The sequence below is a fragment of the Bubalus kerabau genome, chromosome 4, assembly GCF_029407905.1.
Source record: "Bubalus kerabau isolate K-KA32 ecotype Philippines breed swamp buffalo chromosome 4, PCC_UOA_SB_1v2, whole genome shotgun sequence".
Taxonomy (NCBI): Eukaryota; Metazoa; Chordata; class Mammalia; order Artiodactyla; family Bovidae; genus Bubalus; species Bubalus kerabau.
In genome coordinates, this window is record NC_073627.1 from 146,893,207 (window position 1) to 146,914,976 (window position 21,770).

The following is a 21,770-nucleotide window of genomic DNA, read 5'->3' on the forward strand; positions in this document are numbered from 1 at the left end:
TCTTTTATCAAAAGATTATCTTTGAGACATCTGTAAATTTAAAGAGAAAAATTCAAGGTTTTGATTTGCAAAAGAAATGGTGATTTTGGGAAATAGTGAAGTGAAAGTTGCTCAGGCATGTCCAATTTTTTGCAACCCCCATGGACTATACAGTCTATGGAATTCTCCAGGCCAGAACACCAGAGTAGGTAGCATTTCCCTTCTCCAGGGGATCTTCCTAACCCAGGTCTTGGGCATTGCAGGTGGATTCTTTACCAGCTGAGCCACAATGGAAGACCTTTTGGAAATAATTTTTTAGTAAATAGTCTAACAGACCACGGCCTAGGCCTAAGGCCATGGTTCTGGTGTAAAACCACCTAGGCCCAAACCTCACTCTCTTAGGCACTAGCTGTGACACCTTCAGTAAGGTCCTTGTTTTATGTCTCAGGTTCTTGTAAAAAGGGCTAACACTAGCATCTCCTTAATGGGACAGTTAAGGAAAAAATAATGGACATAAAGCATTTAGACAGGGCATGGCATATAGTAAGTGCTCAATAAACATAAAGCATTTCTTTGGACATGGTTAAGATGCTAAAGAAAACCTTAGGCTCAAAAGGTCTAAGAAATGTGGAACAAACGTGAACAGATTTCTTTACTGTAGGTATAGTGGGATTTTTCACAGCCTTTAAACATGCTAACGTACATAATGAATTATGGGTTAGGGTATGACTGTGGTAGCCTGATTCTCCAATGTATTTTCACATTAAATGGACAACTTCTGTGGTTTACCTGACAGAACAATCCTAAAACGTGACATCATGTCGCTCCCCTGCTCAAAAAAATTTCCTTCTAACTCAGGATGAAATGTGGTCTTTTCTAGGGCCTAGGTGGTGCTTCCCAGGTGGCTCAGTAGTAAAAAAAGAGTTCATCTGAAATGCAGATGTGGGTTCAATCCTGGGGCTGGGAAGATCCCTGGGGGGAGGAAATGACAACCCACTCCAGCATTCTTGCCTAGGATATCCCAGACAGTGGAGTCTATAACCCTTAGTAATTGTTCTGCAACTCTTAGATATTCCGTTCTATTTCTTATTCATTCTTTTCTTCGTCCTTGCTTTTCAGTTTAAGAAGTTTCTACTGAGTAAAGTTTACTGATTTTTTTTTCCTCTAGAGCCCTAAACATATTAAGTCTTATTGTTAAAATTCCTGGTGAAATAATTCCAATGCTTGCTGTTTCTTCAAACCTATGACTTTGCCTTTTAGTACGCCTTATAATTTTTTTGTTGAAAGCTGCGTAAAACCCTGTGGTGTGAGGTTTTTTTCCTTTATCTGGCTGGAGTCAGGCAATGTACTGTTTGTTGCAGCTGTAGACATCAAGGGGCTATAACTTCTGTTGGTATCCTTGTTTTTGTCTGCTCTACTGTTTTTGGGTTTCCCAAGAGACTTCTTAAATGAACTCTTTCTACTGTAACCTCATTATTATACAGGAGGCCAAATGATGCTGCAGTGAGCTGTGAAGAGAGGGGAGATATCCTACAGTTCTATGATGTCTCAGTCTTTTAGTGAGACTGTGATCCTGGGCTCAACCGTCACTTCGTGTTTCTTAGTAGTCCTGCCAATGTGAGGTGAGACAGGGAACAACACAATGTTGGAGTCGGGTATTTTTCCTTGCCCCAGGTCAGTCAGGCCCTGATAAATCTCAAGGTGGTTCAGTTCAGATTAGTTGCTTAGTTGTGTCCGACTCTTTGTGACCCCATGGACTGCAGCACACCAGGCTTCCCTATGCATCCCAACTCCTAGAGCTTGCTCAAACTCATGTCCCTTGAGTCGGTAATGGCATCCAACCATCTCATCCTCTGTCATCCCCTTCTCCTCCAGCCTTCAATCTTTCCAGCATCAGGGTCTTTTCCATTGAGTCAGCTCTTCACAACAGGTGGCCAAAGTACTGGAGTTTCAGCTTCAGCCTAGTCCTTCCAATGTATATTCAGGACTGATTTCCTTTAGGATCTCCTAGCAGTCAAGGAACTCTCAAGTCTTCTCCAACACCACAGTTCAAAAGCATTAATTTGGCGCTGCTCAGCTTTCTTTATAGTCCAACTCTCACATCCACGCAAGACTACTGGAAAAACCATAACTTTGACTAGATGGACCTTTGTTGGCAAAGTAATGTCTCTGCCTTTTAATATGCTATCCAGGTTGGTCACAGCTTTTCTTCCAAGGAGCAAGCGTCTTTTAATTTCATGGCTGCAGTCACCATCTGCAGTGATTTTCGAGCCCCCCAAAATAAAGTCTCTTACTGCTTACATTGTTTTCCCATCTATTTGCCATGAAGTGATGGGACCAGATGCCATGATCTTAGTTTTCTGAATGTTGAGCTTTAAACCAACTTTTTCACTCTCCTCTTTCACTTTCATCAAGAAGCTCTTAGTTCTTCTTTGCTTTCTGCCATAAGGGTGGTGTCATCTCCATATCTGAGGTTATTGATATTTCTCCCAGCAATCTTGATTCCAGTTTGTGCTTCATCCAGCCTAGCATTTCGCATGATATACTCTGCATATAAGTTAAATAATCAGGGTGACAATATACATCCTTGACGTACTCCTTTCCCAACTTGGAACCAGTCCATTGTTCCATATCTGGTTCTAACTGTTGTTTCTTGACCTGCAACAGATTTCTAAGGCGGCAGGTAAGGTGGTCTGGTTTTCCCAATCTCTTTAAGAATTTTCCAGTTTGTTGTGATCCACACAAAAGCTCTGGCATAGTCAATAAAACAGAAGTAGATGTTTTTCTGGAACTCTCTTGCTGTTTTGATGATCCAGTAGATGTTGGCCATCTGATCTCTGGTTCCTCTGCCTTTTCTAAATGCAGCTTGAACATCTGGAAGTTCACAGTTCACATACTGTTGAAGTCTGGCTTGCAGAGTTTTGAGCATTACTTTGTTAGTGTGTGAGATGAGTGCGATTGTGGGGTTGTTTGAACATTCTTTGGCATTGCCTTTTTTTGGGACTGGTATGAAAACTGACCTCTTCTAGTCCTGTGGCCACTGCTGAGTTTTCCAAATTGGCTGGCATATTGAGTTCAGCACTTTACAAGGAGGTTCAGTTCAGTTCAGTTGCTCAGTCCTGTTCGACTCTTTGTGATCCCATGGACTGCAGCACACCAGGTCTCCCTGTCCATCACCAACTCCGGGAGTTTACTCAAACTCACGTCCATTGAGTCGGTGATGCCATCCAACCATCTCATCCTCTGTCATCCCCTTCTCCTCCTGCCCTCAATCTTTCCCAGCATCAGGGTCTTTTCAAATGAGTCAGCTCTTCACATCAGGTGGCCAAAGTATTGGAGTTTCAGCTTCAACATCAGTCCTTCCAATGAACACTCAGGACTGATCTCCTTGCAGTCCAAGAGACTCTCAACAGTCTTCTCCAACACCACGGTTCAAAAGCATCAATTCTTCGGCGCTCAGCTTTCTTTATAGTCCAACTTGGCTCTGGTAAAATTGTTTCCCTTGAGGGCAGGCTTTTACCTAAGACAGCAGAATGTTCTAGGCAATGTCAAATTGACAACCTATTTCCTGGATAGAGGATTTTTCCTGGATCTTTATCCTGAGAACCTGGTGGGTATTTCTGGAGATAAAACTCATGAAATGAGCATCCTATTAATGGGCCCCCTGCTGTTTTCCCACTTTCACACTTAACCAAACTGAACTTCCAGAATCACAGTTTTTTTTTAGCCTGGTAGTCATTCCAGTGGCAGGATTCTGTTCCTGGGTTTCTACTCTGACAAATTATATACCTGCCTGTCTCTCCAATTTGGGGGCCAGTGGTTTTCTCCATGACCCCACTTCTCTGAAGGATCTAATAAGAGTTGTTGATTTTCAGCATGCTCAGCTTTTTTCTTTTTGTGAGGATGGAGTGATGACTTCCAAGATCCTTATATGGTGCACTGGATTGATCAACAATCAGTCAGAGATGTGCTGAGTTGCCAGAAAGAATTAAGGGTTCCACTTCTCTGTATTTTCCCTCTTTGTTCTTTTTCCCTTTATTATTTGGTGGCCCAAGGTCCTCTGCCCAGAAAGAGGAATGGGTTTTCTACTAGTAAAGCCTTTAGGGTAAAGCCACTGAAAAACAGGAACTCACTCTGTGTTGGTCATTTGCTTAATTTTTGGCTTCTCTCTAAAGTCTGTCTGAGTTTTTCAGTCTCCAGAGCCTTCAGGTTGTTTTTTTATGTGTTTTGTTGAGAATTTACAGCTGTTATTTCCAGAAGGATCACTTGTTTAGGAGTTCAAGCCTCCACCCAATAAGAGGAACTTGACTTTCTACTGAAGGGGAAAAGGACCACATCTGTTCTCCTACCTTGTTCTAGGAGTTCCACATTCATGATCTCATTTCAAAATTTCTCAGATGAGTCTTTCCCCAAGGCTCAGAGATTAAACAACTTGCTCAAGGTTATAAGGATTTTAGTGGCAAATCCTGGGTGACTCTCAGGGCTGGCAAACTTTTAACACTTGACGCTACTCTTCTTTCTACTGTATTATCTGGCATTCTTAAAGTGAAAATAATTGTTTCCTAAGGGTTAACTTTATATAATCTAAAATAAGAACGATTCAAAAAAATATTTACTAGGAGACTAGTAAAATATTGTTGTAGGGAATAAAAGAAGCTAAGAAGACAGGGTTACAGCTAGTCATCATTCACAACTCACATATCAGTATCAAATGATAATAAAACGGAAATTTTAATTGGGAGTAAAAGGTCAGAGAGACAGTCTCCAACATGAAAGAGATCTGAGTAGGTTGGGAGAAAATGGCCAAAAGATTTTTGAAAACACAGATCAGAGCACAGAAATATGATACTCTAAACTTCTTGACAAAGAATCTAATATTATTCACCCATGTATTACTTTCAGGGCTTAGTACAATGACTAACATACAGAGTGATTTAAAGATTTTGAAGAAGTTAACAGTTTGGATACTTTCATATACATAATTTTGAGGTTTTCAGTAGATTTTCTACAGAAACAGTGATAAAAAATATTTGGCATGAACAAGGCACTGAACTTCTTTTCTGTCACTTGCTGTATATTTTTGATTAATATTCTAGCAGAAACCAGCACACCGATACCTGACTAGTTTAAAAAGGTGAAAACTAAGATCACTTTGGCTCAGGCAGTAGTCTGCCTTATTTGATATATACAGTTCAATCCAGTGTTTGACCACTATATACTTGTTTTTGTCATTAAATTTTCAATAAATAAATGGCATAATCAAAACCAAATTCTGTCATCTTAGAGAACTTCTAGTATTACTGCCAAGGAAATAATACACTTGGCTATAGACAAGGTATTCAGGCTTCTCTTAAGCAAACCCTGAGGAGATTACCATCACCAGAAGAGAAATGCTTTTTTTCCTGCATCTTCACATCAGTGACAGATGCCCACTTCAGAGATGATGAAGACACAAGAAAAGGCAGATTTCACTAAGACAGCAGTGATATGGCAACACAGCCAACCTCTTCTCTGGCCTTTTTTTTTGGTCCAGGAGTCCAACTGGTTTGGTTGTATCTTAAACTCCTATCTCTCTTGGATCAAAGTGAAAAGAAAACTTCAAAGACTTTTTCAAAGACTTTCATATCAGACTTAGGTCTGATGAAAAGGGTTATTTGTCAACTAAGGGTTGACTTTGTTCTCTGACCCTTTTTTTCACCAGAACAGACTAGAAAGGATACCCTGAATTTTTTCATTTCAGTACCACAAGCACAAGGAGAACTCCCTTTAGGCAACTGGGTCGCAGCATAGCAGACTGCAATTCCTAAAGACAGGACAGTGTTTCTGCTTCAGCCTTTGTTCTCAGGGCCTGCCTGATAAAGGTCCTTGTTTAATTCTCAACATATTTAGTGTAAAGAAAAAAATTATATACATAATATCCATAATTAAGAACTATGGCTGTGGAACATCTCCTCCTTAAATGATGAGAATCCTGCATATGGTAAGAAGACAAGTAGTTAAAATATTGGATGTATCACAGTAAGCTTTTACCAAGTGAGGCTTTCTATAAAATAAGGATACACATAAGACTTTTATGAAGGAATTTTACCTAGGGATTAAAAGTGAGGCATTTCAAGAGAATGAAAATAACCTCATTTTGACTTTGAGATGGCTCCTTCTTAAATCTTACTACTTGAATAAATCAGCTCAACTTTAATTTATCCAGAAAGAAAGAGTGGTCACCTTACTGAAGTCTTTTTCATCTTAAAGATTACAGCAAAATATTATTTAAGACTTATAAGTTCTGCATCTTGTAGTATGAGTAGCAATCTCAGCACTTACATTTTCTTTTGTTTCACAGGGTAGAAAGAGAACAAAAAGACCAGTAAAAGAAAGTGAGAGCCAACTGAATGCTTTTTATGGTCTGTCTGGAGGTGATACATAAATTCAAGTATCAAATTATAAAACTGTACCCAAATAAAATGTGTAGCAAATGATAATGTAGGTTCATATTCTCTTGTCTGTAAACCTCAAGATCATGTGCTCCATAAATTTTAAGTTTCTTCAGTTTAGAAAAGTAACAGTCTCCCTAGCAGAGTATATGGCAGCATCTTGTAGCCAAATACATTAATATTTCAGCATTGAGAGGCATCAATTTTCACAATAATAGGATAAATAAATTCATGTCAGTTCTGGTTAGGTTTTTAGACTTTGAAATTACGCACAAGGGATTGTGGCCCCATAATAAAATCAATATTGGATACAAAAGCAAAAAATGTTTTATACCCATGATCCTAGATAAACAGGCAGAAGGGGTTCTTTCCTCTGTTGAAGAAAGAAAATGGCCATCAGAGCAAACACATAAGGTGGTAAACCTCCTTCTTCAGGGCGATCTATACTGCAAAGCTACAAATGAGAGAAAAGAGGATAAGCATTCTTTTGTACCAGCTTGTCATTTATGCAATCCGGTCTAAAATCTGTTAATTCATTTCCATTTATCACGTGATTTACTCTTCAAAATGAAACTCCACAATGACAAAATACCCAACTTCCTTATACTTGTGTTGTAAACACATATTGTGGTTTTCAGTGACAGTTCCACTTCAAATTTTTCATTTTGTTAACTAAACTCACTTGTGAAAGGCTCTAAAAATCTATTTATTTTTTGATATCCACGGTAAATCCATTCACTTGGTTCAAAAACTTGTTAATTAAGTCAAAATAATGATTCGTAAAATAAACGTAAGCCAACTGGCTTTGCTCAGTTTAATGGCCCCCTCATGCTTAGCTGCTACCTCAAAAATGCATGCTTTGGTCAGAAACATAATTAGAGGAAAGAAAGCAGGCAAACCAATTAGCACTAGCAGAAAATAACAACTTAGTGATGAAGCAGGAGGCTGCTTTCAAAGCACATCATATTGTGATTACCAATTCACTCAATTAAGAGTGGGGCATCCTCTGTCCCTGTTGCATCTTTGAGTCAAGCAACAGGAATTATGTATTGTCACTGCCATGTCCTAATCCATAAAGCCTTTGGCTTTTTTCTACACAGAATCTCAAGTTTATAATCGTGATGGGACCTTACATTTTGGAGAAACGTTAGATACTCTCGTGTTCATCTGAGCATTTCATTAGGATACCATGTTTAAAATACTGTAGAAATGTAAAGCAAGATTAGATAGTGGCTTTCATTTTTTGGGAGTCTTTGGGTATATTATTGGGGCTTCCCAGGTGGCTCAGTGGTAAAGAATCCACCTGCCAATACAGGAGATGCAGGTTAGATCCCTGGGTTGGGAAGATACTTTGGAGAGGGAAATGGCAACCCACTCCAGTATTCTTGTCAAGATTCCACGGACTGAGGAGCCTGGAGGGTTGCAGTCCATGGGGTCGCAAAGAGTCAACATGACTGACTAAGCATGGGTTTATTACTGGATGGTATGAGAGACTTTATCTCAATTCTCCTGTATCTGAGACTCACTTCAGGAAACTAGTTAAAATGTAAACTTGTAGGCTATAACTCAGATTTGACCTACAAATCTAATTTTTAGTAAGTATCATAAATCATTGATCTTTTGAACAATATGCTATAGTCAAACAGAAACAGTATGTTTTTCTTTCTATATATATTAAAATTTCTAATACTCAGATGCCAACTCTCTTGATGTCTATAAATATGCATCCAAACATTTAAGATTAAATGAACCATGTAAAAATCAAAATGTACTGCTTAGGCATACGTAGAATGTATTCATTCATTTAAAGAACTCAAACCTACCTTTGCCCAGTACCTAAATGCAATCACCAGAGGAACCAGCTTTGATTCTAGTTTTCCAAGGGCAGTTAAATGATTTGTTGTCAGACAAGCATTTTCATTTCCTGCACTCACTTTACAAAGAAGACCACTGGTGGGGGGTAGAGCGTGACAATGGGAAGGAAAAAGAGAAAGATAAAGTGTTATACAGGTATCAGGTTTCTTTTACACTACTACCAACTAATTTACACTGAAAATAAATACCTTAAAAATGAAAATAAAAAACTCATTAAACCCTTATGGGTCATTTAAATAACTGGCTTTAAAAAGACAGGGCAGCTATTTTCTGGGTAAACTTTTTTTTTTTAAGAACTAAAACTGTCACGTTTTCTTATATTAAAACAGTTTTTAGGGGGAAATGCAAAGAAGTGTAAAATGTTTCAAACGGGAGTATGAATTCATCTTAGTAGGAGCAAAAGTGTTTTCCCTAGCTAGAGGAATCTGCTTGATGGTGACTGATTACAGCCTACAAACCACCCATCTACAGTGGGAATGGGAGTGTTTCCAGATGGAGAGAGAGAGCTGGGTGAAGTCATACCAACTGTTTTCAGTACTGTTTAAAATGCTGCTAAAAAGAATGGCAAATAAAGGTGATCAGAGCAAGTAACTATTTGATAGTTTTTTAATTTTTTTACTGAAATGGATCAAAATGCTTCCTTTCTATATTTTTTCCTTTTAAGTACTTTTCTTCTTTTTAAGATAAAACACTTTTTCCTCTTGGGTTAAACACCAACAGTAGAGGGAGAAAGCTAATAGTAAGCTTATGAAATTAACCACACAGGAGCTTGTAATTCTAGAAACTGGACATTAAGATGTAGTAAAGTACAAGTGCTTTTGGCAAGCTGATACTTAATAAACAGCTTAAAAAGACAGAGACCTTTGCTTTTCTCTGCACACCACCACTGGCACCCGAGCATGGAAATCTGCATCAACATCAATAAAAGAGTCTGGAAGAAGAAAAGAATATTACACAGATTAGTTAATTAAGCCTTTGTATAAAAGCACAATTAGATAAAGTACAAGTACCAGCTGTGCATCATCTGTTGGGTCTTTCAAAAGACCATTATGAAATAAAGCTCTTAAGAGATGATTATGAAATAAAAATGACTTGAAAAGGAAAAAGTATTCTACTCAAGAATCAAGTAATCACATTAATTTAAAACCCTTATTTTACAAAATTAATGTCTGATTAGAAATGGCTACATTATTGAACTAGAACATTTAAATGTTAGGTCAGTTAACATAATTATAAATACGGATAGGAAAATAAAAAACAAAACTGCTGCAAAAGCTACTAAAACATGTGGCGTCAAAATACATACTGACTGAACTAAGAAGAAAAGTTTAAACGTTTCATTCAGTCAAAACAAAAAGGATGGGAAAGACTAATTCAGGGATGAGACAATTTAACCAGGCCTATGGAAAGCACACAAGCTGTCAAGTCCCAGTTGGACATTACTTTGGACATATGATAACATACCTAGGAACAATTATTTGCTGATTCATTAATCTGAGTTGAGTCACACTATTTATTATTCATAAAGTATTAATTTGAGCCATGGAATATAGATGAACATCCTTTAGTTTTAACCTCAAGAGTAAATTTTACATATTTTGACTCTTATCAGTCTTAGGCTAGGGCCTGTATAATCTTTACAAATTGTGACATTATCACCAAGCAAAAAGCTTTACTTACAAAATACTTATTCTGCATAGTAGAACAACTGCATAGTAGAACAAGACTCCAATTAACCTGCTAATAATTCATGGGCATTTGCTTTAGTTTTTTTATTGGCTATTACTCATACAAGTAAATCAAAAAACATGACTTCCTATTTTCAAAGCTTGAGAAATAAGATATATTTAAATTACAGACAAAAAAAAAAAAATTAACAACAAAATTTGGAAAGAATTTGGCCTTACCATTGTTCTTTAAACATTCTTGGACAAGTAAGAGAACATCTGGCTGAGACATCTAGGAAATAAATCAATGAATACATCAAATAATTCATAAGTACTTTGGCATCACTGAGATAATACACAGTCATCTGAATTTACCCAAATGCCTCTCCAAACTAGAAAGCACCTTACTACCTGAGTAAAGGAACTAATCATTATGCTATGTGCACACAGTCAGACACAGAGAGATGAGCACTGAAAGATGATGACTGTGGGTAAAAAGAGACTGACTACTCAGTTAACTCCTGATTCACTAATTCCTGAGTTAATTAGCCTCTCAGCAAATCTCCCAAGTTGTGGCTGCTGCTGCTAAGTCGCTTCAGTCGTGTCCGACTCTGTGCGACCCGAGATGGTAGCCCACCAGCTCCCCCGTCCCTGGGATTCTCCAGGCAAGAACACTGGAGTGGGTTGCCATTTCCTTCTCCAATGCATGAAAGTGAAGTCACTCAGTTGTGTCCAAATCTTCGCAACCCCATGGACTGCAGCCTACCAGGCTCCTCCGTCCATGGGATTCTCCAGGCAAGAGTACTGGAGTGGGGTACCATTGCCTTCTCTGAAGTTGTGGCTAGAAGCTGTCAAACTGTTAATACTATACTATTATTCTGTGAGACTACTTCAACAAATTGCTTACTGTCTTGCCTTTCTCTAATCCTTGCTACACAGGGAACCAAAACCACTTAAAACCATGCATTAGATCCAGTTCTGACCCTCCTTAAAAACTCTGTCTGGCTACTTAATGCCCTTAGGCCAAAATGAAATTCCAGCTTCCCCTATTTTGGGATCCAGGCTACATCTCTATCCTAATCTTATGCTCCTCTTTCTCTAGGTCCCTTCACAGCCCTAACAATTTTCCCTTTAACTCCCTGAACAGGCCATGCTTAATGCCTGCAAATGATGTGCCCTCAAGCCAAAACACTCCTTCACTCTCTCCATCCCTTTTCATCTTTCAGAGTTCAGCTTAAATGTTATCCATTCAAAGGGGCTTCAGGACTGCTTGTATTCTGTCACAGAACCTTGTTTTCCTGAATTGCTCTTATTATAATAAATTATCTATACATAATTACTTATCTCCTTCACTAGGTATGAATTTCATGAAGAAGCAATCATATTTTTTTTGTCCTCTAGAACCTAGTATAGTGCCTGGCATATCACACAGACTCAAAGAATGAATGACATGAAATCAAAATAACTGCCATGCTGGTAAAATACTAATTAGAATTTAAGATTAAAAGAAAAGTAAAATCTTGGTCAACTGACCAGGTAGCTATAGCAATTGGGAATGGCAAGGATTGAGAGAGTGTGAAACAGAAAATCTGGGGGAGGAGGTCAGAAATCTTTATTTCTATTTTTAAGCAGTAACCCAAGTAAATGGGCATAAACCATTTGCAAACTGGCCTGCAGGAACCACCAGTAAGTAAATGAATAACCTATTAAAGTGCCTTCCAGTTTTAAAGTTCTGACTCATCAACATCTTTCTGAACCCTGTTTAAACCAGAAATCTAGGCTAGGTGCAGTTCTTCAAAAGTGTAATTATTTTTACAAGGTGGGTGTATGTAAGAGGGAACTCAGGAACAAATCGAGTTTGCAGGTCTTAAATGTTTATATATATGTATATGTGTACATATATATACACACACACCACACCCGTTTGAAATCTGAAATCCTGTCACTGCAAAGCTGAATTGTCAAGATAATATAATCTTTTCAAGTTAATAGAGCCAAGTAACGCCATCAGATTCACATGGTTAAAAAAAAACCAGTGTTTGAAGAAAGCATGAAAGATACGTAGAATAAGAAGAAATACTCTTTAAAATTGAAGGCATGCAGAAGAATCTTAAAAAAAATTTTTGGGAAAAAATTATACTTTTAGAAACAAAGTAGTTTTAGGGGAAAAAAACCAACATTACACTTAAACTGTCCTCAAACATCTAAAATATATCCACATATAGCTCACATTTAGAGAAAAAAAAAAATAGAACTTCCATACCACTCTGTGAAAATTCTAAGATTTATTTTGTACTTACAATGGCTGGAAATTGAATGTCAATGTTTATATCCGAATTTTTGAAACCCAATCTGCTACAGGATGACCCATATAATCTCAGAGAACAATCTAAAAAAAAAATTGTTTTAAATAAATAGAAGTCATTTATAAAGTAAAATTTCTCAAAAGTTAATGCAAGACACTGCTATTTCAGAAATGGAACCATCAATTAAAACTACACACAAAAGAAAAACAGTATTCAAGTCTGGCACAAGGAAAGGACACGAATGGGTGACTCTTTGCTCTTGTTTTCACTGTTATTATTTAAAAGGGAAGACTGCATTGAATGCAGTTTACTTTAATAGCCACTCTTTTCATACCAGTTGTAAAATACAATAATACTTCCTTTATTACTTCACATTTTGCAGAGAAAATACTGGCTGAAATGATTTTTAAAATATGGAAGTCGAAAAGAGATGTCTAACTTTGTTATATGTTTATAAACCTCGGAGTACACTGAAGAGTTAATGCAGATACTTCATTCACCTTTTTGAAAGCATACATAGGTGTAATTTACTATAAAGATCATGGTTCAGTAAAACAATAATCATAAAAATCAGCATTTCAATATGAATACTCATTACATTATGAACAAAAAGTTTAATTTAACATAATACAATCTTTTCAGGAAAACTTTAGAAAGTGATTATAATATCACTGATATAACTTAAAATGTTAGGCAGCAAGTGAGTCACTCTTTAGAGGAAGATATGTGTATGGTACCACCTATATTTATTTTATGGCATTTCCCCCCCAATGTTTTACTACTGTTGGGCCAAAAAAGGGAACTTTGTATCTTTTCTCTTTCCCAGGTTAAGTAAAGTAATTTATTTGGGTTTTAACAATTTTTTCCAAGACAAAGTACACTCAATTTTACAATGGAAATCTATGACAAAAATCAAAATTACAAATGACATCTCAGGAACTTGTCTACAACATCAAAGATGAGATATCTAATATAAGGAAATGAACAGATTCTTGTTCTTTATTTTTCTGAACACAAATATATGAATATGAATCATACTATATGAATATTTCAATAAAATGAATAGTTTGATGGGTAGTACAATGATAAACTCAAATAATGATTTCAACCCTGGCTGTGTATTAGAATCACTTGTGGAGCTTTCTATAAAAAAATAGTTTTTCATGGCTCCATAGACATAACTTAGAAACATCAATTCAACAGTGCACAAAATTTATTTATTATACATTAGTTTTCAAAGCTCATTTTAGATGGTGCAATTCTTTTAAGCATGGTTAAACAGAACTTTTTCTGGAAAGAAATAACTTGAAAATGACTCCAGGACACTTTAATTCAAAATATTCTGTCACTGTACATAGGTAGAAAGGTGTGGTGATCATTTTGTAATGTATAAAAAATATTATCACTATGCTGTACACCTGAAACTGATATACTGTAAGTCAATTATACTTCAACTAAAAAAGGAACTGAACTTAGAGATGGAGAATAGAAAGGTAAACAAAACATATACACAAGAGTCCCACGGTGCTCTAATAATATGGGACATGTAAACGAACACAATGAAATTCACAATGAAGACAGGTTAATAACAACATATGTAAAAGTCTTTACTACCCCAGGGTAAGCCAGGAAAAACAAAAACATAAAGAGCTTCAGTACAAAAACATAAAAAACAAAAAACTGAGAGCTTTAGAACATGGCAAATTGATTTCTATTAGGCAAAAATTACTAATGTAAGAAAAATGAATGGGGTATTTTAGGTAGCTAAAAAGAAAAGCAAATCTAGAAAATACCTGGTAACTTGTGTTGGAACACATTTTCCATGATACGTTTAATTTCTAGTCTCTGTTCCAAGTTCTCATTGTGTAAGCCAAACTCCTGTACCACTTTGTCAATGGCAATACCAATTGCATTTATCTGGGAGGGTGTAGGCGGGGGTAACGTGGTGAGCAACTCTTCCTCTTGCTTCTCCTTTTAAGATCAATGTTGAGATTAAAAATGACTCACACCATTTTTACCTTCTACCAGTCACTGAGACAACACCCTGCACAGTACCCTCGAATATTTTTCTCAGCCCTCCTTCTCCCTTTAGCTGTGTTAGTCTTCATCTTATCAAACACGCACACATTTCTTTATGCACATAAAATGATAATAGAGGGAAGGGAGGAATAAGGAAAAAGTGTAAGGAAAGAACATTAGAAACAGTAATGGCAAATTATTTACTTTGTTATTACTGGCATAAGGACACATATCTAGGTTCCAGCATTGGCTTCATTCGTCCTGATACTGTCCTAAGGAAATTCACAAGACTACCCAGCAAAACATATCTGACCAGTATAAAGTATTCTGGTTAACATAAATTCAGTAATATAAATAACCAAATTATTAGTATCACAGTCTTAAGGAAAGTCATAAAGATGACAAGTAATAATTGACAAACATATGTGTTTAGGTTACATTACACTTACCTTAATGTTTTTCTTGTGCCTCTTCTCTTTGATATGCTTATGAGCAAATGCAATGGATTCAATTAAAACATCACAAAGTTTGCAGGTGTACTTTGCTGTAGGGTAGTTTCTTGGTCGCTACAATTTGAAGAGATTTACAGACATGTATATATTTGTATATAAATACATATTTAGAGAGACATGTAGAGAGAAAGATGTACAGAGACAAAATACAGGTAAACAAAAGCTGGCCAGAAGATGATTTCCTGTACACTTATTAAATTGTTAATAAATTACTGTCACTATCATTATGCTAATGATTGTTTTTTAAAAGAAATTCTAAAAAAAGAAATTTTATTAAGTCAAACTGAACATCACTTTTGATCTATAGTGCTTATATACCAAAGTAGGATATATAATTCATTAAAGCACATGTTCCAATTACTAACATAGTTTAAACCAAAACAAGGATTTTAACTAACAAATAAAGCTGTTACCCTTTTCAGCCTGTCAATGCAGTCTCTTTTCAGCCGCTCCTCAGCCTGCTGTAAGCCCAGCAGCTCCTTCGTTGAAAGCACAGACTCATCGATCACAGGGCCTTCCAAGTCTCCATCCTGTTCATTTTCGTCATTTCTAGTTCTCCGTGGCTTCCGAGGTCTGGACCTCGGTTTCTTGTTTTCTTAAGTTAGGGGGAAAATATTATTGGCGATACTGAATAACCCCAAGTCAAAAGCAGAACTTACATATTTATTCATGAACTCACGTGATAGCTGAATGACATCTGAACACAGAGCAAAAGGGAAGGTACACCTCTCCCATGGATAAAATGCTTAATTTTATGCTCATTAAGCACCTCAACATGTGGATACACTAATCCACGGAAGCCATCTTTTTGGAAAACAAAAGACTTCTACTTCAACCATAAAATCTGATTCTATCATTTCTTCCTGGTATACTGCTGAGCTTACTCAAGCAATAGTAAAAATTATCACTTGAAAGCAAGTACATCAGTAATTCTAATGTAATTAATATATCATAATATAATGTATAATGTACATATTTAATAATTTCTAATATATCTGTAAGGATACTTGGTATTCAAAAGAAAACTGTCCACATTTGCTTTCATTTTTTGTAAGTAAACAACCCCAATGGAGTAAAGATGGACAGTATATCTCCAAAGAACTCAGAAATCAACTTCATTCTTATCTGGAGTGAAAGTCCATCACTAAATTGTAAATCATGCAATCATAGAATCGGGCCCTCCCCCATGTTAACCTCAAGAAATTGAAGCCAAAATTTTATTTACTGAAGACAACTATTAACCATTTTATCTTTACTTTCATTTTAGCTTCTTTGATGAGCCTGCACAGAGCACATTTCAAATGAAAAAACAAAAACAAATTAGCAATTGAAATAAAAGCTTTCTGCAAATACAGACTAATTCATCTGGTTATAAACTCTGCTGTTAGTTCTATAGTCCTTATAATAAATGAAATCTGTTCCTTTTTTAAGAGTTAGGACTTTTCAACTTCAGTAAAACTGAAGACATTTGTGCAATTCATCTACAAAAAAAAAAAAAAACTGTTCTAAACAGCTTCGGTAATTTCCATCAAGTTCTGAAAATGAAGTTGCTAGTACCATATAAAAGTAAAATGAAATTCATTTCCTCAATTAAAATTATGATTAAGTGGACTGAATAGTTTTTAAATGGCTTATCAAAAATTATTCTCTGAAAATATAAACCAACTGAAATGCTCTGCATGAAGCAGCTGCCACGACAGGTTTTCAGTGGAACTCATTCCTTGTAGAGCAGGTACAATGAATCAGTTAATTGAAAAGAAATTATGTTGGGAAAGGGAGGTATAGGGCCCTTAATTTAAAAAAAGAGCTATCACCAACAGCTCTGAAGGAAAAGCAGCACACAGTGTACTCAAACTACCCTGAGATGAATATAATGAAATTCTGCAAACAGCTTCGATACTACAATAAAGCAGCAATTAAAAAAATAAAGAAGTATTAGGACAAATAGTTTTTTTTTTAAAATAGGAATCAAAATAGACCAAACAAAATAGTAAAAGACAAATAGTTAAAATCAGTCTATTGCTTTTTAACACTCCCTCTATTCACAACTAAATTAGCACAATCTTTTAAGCGTGGTACTCCTGGTCTGAATAAAGCTTTGAGATAAGCAATTCTTTTAACTCAGAGGTGTGTCTATTCTAATTTATCATTACAAACTCTGAATAACTGCATCTAACTTCAGTATTCCAGGCAGAAGTTTCTTAGGCAAAACTCTCTTTAAAGATTTACACTGACACATGTAACACAATCAGAAAAATCCACTGTTGGTTCACCAACACAAAAACTGATATGGAACCAAATTACTTTTTTCACTTCTCTCTCTCGCTTACAAAGGCTTCTTGCTATATTTGCTATATAATTTTTCTAGAGAGAGTGACTTTAATTTCTCTCCAAACGTACAGTTAACTTATTTTACAAAGAGAAATGGAGGGCCGCAGAAATTCTGCCTGATGATGACAACTGCAGCTACCAATATTGAGTATTTTTTCATGCAACAGATGCAACGTAAGCACTTTAGGTGGCTTCAGATTAATCCCTGAAGTGATCCTATCATGGATGCTAATATTATCCCCAGCATACAGATGCACAAAATGCTGGTCCAAGAAAGTATCTTGTCCAGGCACACATGACTAAAGCAAATAAAGGGATTTGAAACAGAGATTAGCACATGGATGGAATTCTGAAATTCATCTATATAACAATACAAGAAAAAATCCTTTCTTGTAGGAAAGCTATTCACATCTAAAATAGACTAGAACTCCCTTTTACTTTGTAAAATAAACAAATAAATTAATTAAATTAAGCAGAACTGACAAGGTTATACAAAATCCTAAACTGAATCTCATAGTCCTGCATGGTAAAAACAGTCAAATAGCAAAGCTGGGTATTGCTAAAAAAAATTTCCATAATTACTTAGAGGAAGACTATCTGGCTCCTCCCAGGCTCTAGGTAAGTAATATGAATTCTCTACATACAGTATTCCAAGTTTCTCATATTTTATTTGAATATGGTCCATTATGCCATTTACAAAAGACACATGTATTTGAATGGATGTTTCCAGCTAAGATCATTAATGGCACTGTCCCAACTATATTAAGCTGGCAATCTAGGATATTTGAGGAATGAAATAGGTAGGGGCAGTAAAGTGAACTGAAAAATAGAAACTTAGTATCAAAAAACAAAGCAATGCTACAGTAATTTTCATTACATCTTTTCGTATCATTTAATAGAACCTTTGTTATTAAGGTATAAGTTTGATTTAAGAAAATTTCAGTTCCTTTAATGAGAGCCTTTTAAGGATACTCTGAGTATCCTTAGGTTATACTTTAAAGTTTATACTTTAAACTGAACTTCTTGCTACAGTAAGTAATATTACGGGCTTAATATTTTCTTTGCAAAGATTTTTAAAGGAATAAAAACTGAACAGTCCTTAATTTCCAAACTGAAAGCAAACGCCTGTAATTTCATTATAGAGAAAACATTGGCATTTTGGATTGACTTCAACAAAAAGATAGTAAAAATGCAGGTCCCATTCAATATCACTTAAGGTTTCCTTTTAAGACTAGACAGGAATAAAGAAAAACAGATTTTCAGTCTCTTATAATATCTATCTGGTGGCAAACTTTTGACTTGTAAACCTTTCTTTTTATAATGCTGCTCAAAATCAACCTTTTCTGAAAGACCAACAATTGGTAACTAAATTAAAATGTCCATGTCCCACTTGGACACAGTAATAAAGAACTACTTAAATATACACAAACTTTGAAAGCCCAGAAATTATGAATACGTGTTCATTTCTCTCTGTCAGATTCCAGGTCAGTGAGGCTGAGTTCATGGCCAGAGCAGCACAGTACACGATTTCAGTTCCACTTCCTCATCTACCACTTTGCGTAAACAAGTGGGGACAAATTTAACCTCACCGGAGACACAGCTACCTGCTCTGTAAAACTGTGATTCTACCTTTGATACATCATGACAGCACTGCAATTCCTTCAAGTTCTTTTCGGCTTAAAGATTTACAAGGCTGTTTGATTCTTCTGTTTCTCTGCTACGTGGACAAAATCTATTTGTGTTTTGGAAGAAGGGATCTAAAAGGCAAAGCTTTTAACTGAATTTCCAACTTTTTAACCAATGTTTTTCAACCTGTTTGCCATGTCCACTTTTGAGAAAAAAAAAATCTTGCACTCTCCTCCTCTAGACATTGATACTTCACACAAAAGATGTGTATTCCTCTGTACCAGGAGATACATGCAGTCTATACTATGTTTTTATATCGAATAAGTTTTTTTTTAAGCTTTACATTGTCATTTATATTATGGATACATACATAATTCAAGTACAAAATTACAATATATAATTTAGAAAACACATACATACCACTCAGAAATTATGATATATCCCTAGGGGGATATGATCACACCCTCTTCTTTAAAAAGCACCAATGGGAAACATACTTTTACTAAGGTAAAATGAGCCTTGTGGCAAAGTTAACTTTTAAAGGGATCAATATATGCAGTGTGTTGAAGCTTCCCAAATAACATGATTATCCTTAAAATAATCACATTAAATAAGCCAAAACTATGAAAAATTGGAACTGCATTGCTGAAAATAATAAAGCTCCTCTGAATGAAAAATAAGACTGCTGACTTCAGGGTTGTAACTTGACAAGTTGGAAACATTACCAGGGCTTCCCGCTTCCATTTCTGACATGGTGTCCAGGTTTGTCAGCTCTTTATGAAATAGTCGTCTTACAGTTCTGCAGCCTCTTCCATCTTGCCACCTATATCCATCTTCACTTTCTTGAAAAGAGTCTCTTCTTGGTCGGTTTATAACAGGGAGTCTAGGTCCAGGTTTGTATTCTCTCCAACTGTCTGAATTATTGGCAAGTTCATCAGATAGCCATCTCTTACTCTGATCTCTGTGGTTGTCATTGATCCAAGTGGGTTGACTGTAAATTGGGTTCTTAAATGCATATGGATTGCTAGAAACAGCATACGGTCCTTTTCTGGGGGTATTCCCATAGTTCCCCGGTGTTACTTTTTTTTTGGGAAGGCCTTTTTCCATTTTACTGCTATGGCCTTTAGCATAATCATCCATTATTAAATAATCTTGTTGGGGGTGACCCCTTCTGAAATCATCATCATCTGTAGTCCCTCGCTCTTTAGGACGCCTCACAAAATAAGGTTTTGTGGCATCTCCCATGGTCTTTGACTTCAGTTTTCTTCCTCTTCACCTGAAAGAAGGTGTTTTGGAGAAACATCAAACTATCAATATAACAAGGCATCATATCAAATTCACAAAATATCACACACATTGTACAGATGTATTAAAGCCTGCAAGAAACCCTTTTCCTAATTTCCATCACATTCCAATAATCAGTGTTAGAATTATGTTATGTTAGAAGTGGGAGGCTTAGTTTTATATCTTCATAGAAATTAGTACTATTTAATATGAAGATGAAAACTAAATCTGTCTTAAAAACTGTAATATTAAAAAATGTCACTCATACCAAGCTGGTTGGCATTCACCTATATATCGAAAGCTCTTTTCTTCAGCACCTCCCCTTCTCCCCCCCAAAAACCAAATACCTCACCCCGAGCCTATACTTCAGAGAACTCCCCAGTCTTTAAAAAAAACAAGCTGGCAATTACTTTTAAGTGTTAATAGAGAGTAACCGAAACTTTGTGAAGGCAGTACTTCTCTCGACTCCACTTTTCAGTCCCTTCTCGGTACCCTGGGGCCTCGGCTCCGCTCGCCACTATTCAGACCGACAGGCTCCGATCGCTTGGGCTACGGGAGACGCTGGGCTTCCGACCAAGGCTCCGCTCCGGTTATAGGGGCTGGCTTTACGACCAAGGGTCAACTCCCGGTAACCACCCCAGTCCTCATTTCCCCACCCCAAACAACTTTGGTTTTGTCATGAAACAGCAATTCTCCTTCCTCGATCCTCAAGTGACCGCCCCACCCCCGATCTGCCTCAGTTTCCATCCTTTGAGTTGGAGACGGAGAAACAGGAGGCGTCTCCGCACTCCTGGCCACGAAGCCACCGCGGGGACCAGGAAGCAGGAAGTGACCTGCCTCCTCGATGGGGTTCCGGGGTCCTCCCCGGCCGGACAGGGGGCTGGGGGCGAGTGCCTCCACCCCGATCCCTTTTCCTCCAGTCCCCGCAGGGTTTGACACAAAGTGAAGGTGCGGACTCAAGCCTGAGAGCTCAGTCCTCGCCGGCCTGGGGGATCCCTGGTCCTCGGAACTGAGGCGAGGAGGCCGGCAGAGGATAGAGTCAACGTACCTCTCGGGCCAGGCCCGCCCTCAACTCTGGAGACCGGAGAACCCACCGGAGAGCCACCCTGGACGCGAGTCTGAAAGGGACACAGGGGAAAAGGCGCCCAGGAACACTCACCACTCCGCCGCGGCCCCCCGCCTCTTCCTGTCCCGGCCGGGCTCCCTCTCCGTGTTTTCCTTCAGCCCCACTTCCGGCGCTCAGCGCTGTCTCATTGTGCGCGATTGGGAGCCGGCGGTGCCCCCGCCCGAGCGCTCCGTCGCGCACGCCGGAAACGCCCGCCTCACCCGGAGGGCCGCCCACCGCCCCGCCCCTCCCGCTTCCGCCGTCGCAGACGCTGCTTCGCCCGCGCGTTTTACGGGTGTCGGGGGATCGGTCGGGTTCGGGGCTTCGGCTATCAGCTCTTGTTCGCTTGGAGGTGTACTTACCTCGCTTCCTTTTTCTCCTGGATCTCGAAAGCACCGGGAAAGCGTGCGGAGGAAGCCTCTGGTTCTCCACGGGGAGACGCGAAGCTCGCGGTCTGGGCGCAGCAATACGCCCGGGTCGGCTCGGAGGCTCGGCTTTACCCCTGGATGCTTGGGGTTGTCTGTGGGCAAGTTCAGCCTGGGTCTGAGGCCTCGTAGCACTTGCTGTTTTTCTGATAATTCGAATGACTGACCGTCTCTGTGAGGTCTTAGTTACCGACTCTCTAGAAACGCTAA

General features: G+C 37.7%; 1 protein-coding gene across 8 annotated transcripts in view; it reads right to left on the minus strand.

Moving 5' to 3' along the window:
• TUT7 (terminal uridylyl transferase 7) overlaps positions 1 to 21,342 on the minus strand; it is a 58,521-nt gene extending 37,179 nt beyond the window's left edge. For all 8 annotated transcript variants that reach the window (XM_055578975.1, XM_055578976.1, XM_055578973.1 and 5 more), the window contains exons 1-10: positions 21,190 to 21,342; positions 19,472 to 20,022; positions 15,203 to 15,384; positions 14,727 to 14,843; positions 14,052 to 14,229; positions 12,253 to 12,341; positions 10,193 to 10,244; positions 9,147 to 9,216; positions 8,234 to 8,360; positions 6,745 to 6,864 (exon numbers count right to left, since the gene is read on the minus strand). In XM_055578975.1, coding sequence (XP_055434950.1) covers positions 6,745 to 6,864; positions 8,234 to 8,360; positions 9,147 to 9,216; positions 10,193 to 10,244; positions 12,253 to 12,341; positions 14,052 to 14,229; positions 14,727 to 14,843; positions 15,203 to 15,384; positions 19,472 to 19,991 — 1,455 coding nt within the window. In that variant the 5' untranslated portion in view covers positions 19,992 to 20,022; positions 21,190 to 21,342. The remainder of the gene's footprint in view (positions 1 to 6,744; positions 6,865 to 8,233; positions 8,361 to 9,146; positions 9,217 to 10,192; positions 10,245 to 12,252; positions 12,342 to 14,051; positions 14,230 to 14,726; positions 14,844 to 15,202; positions 15,385 to 19,471; positions 20,023 to 21,189) is intronic.
• Positions 21,343 to 21,770: the final 428 nt, after the last annotated feature.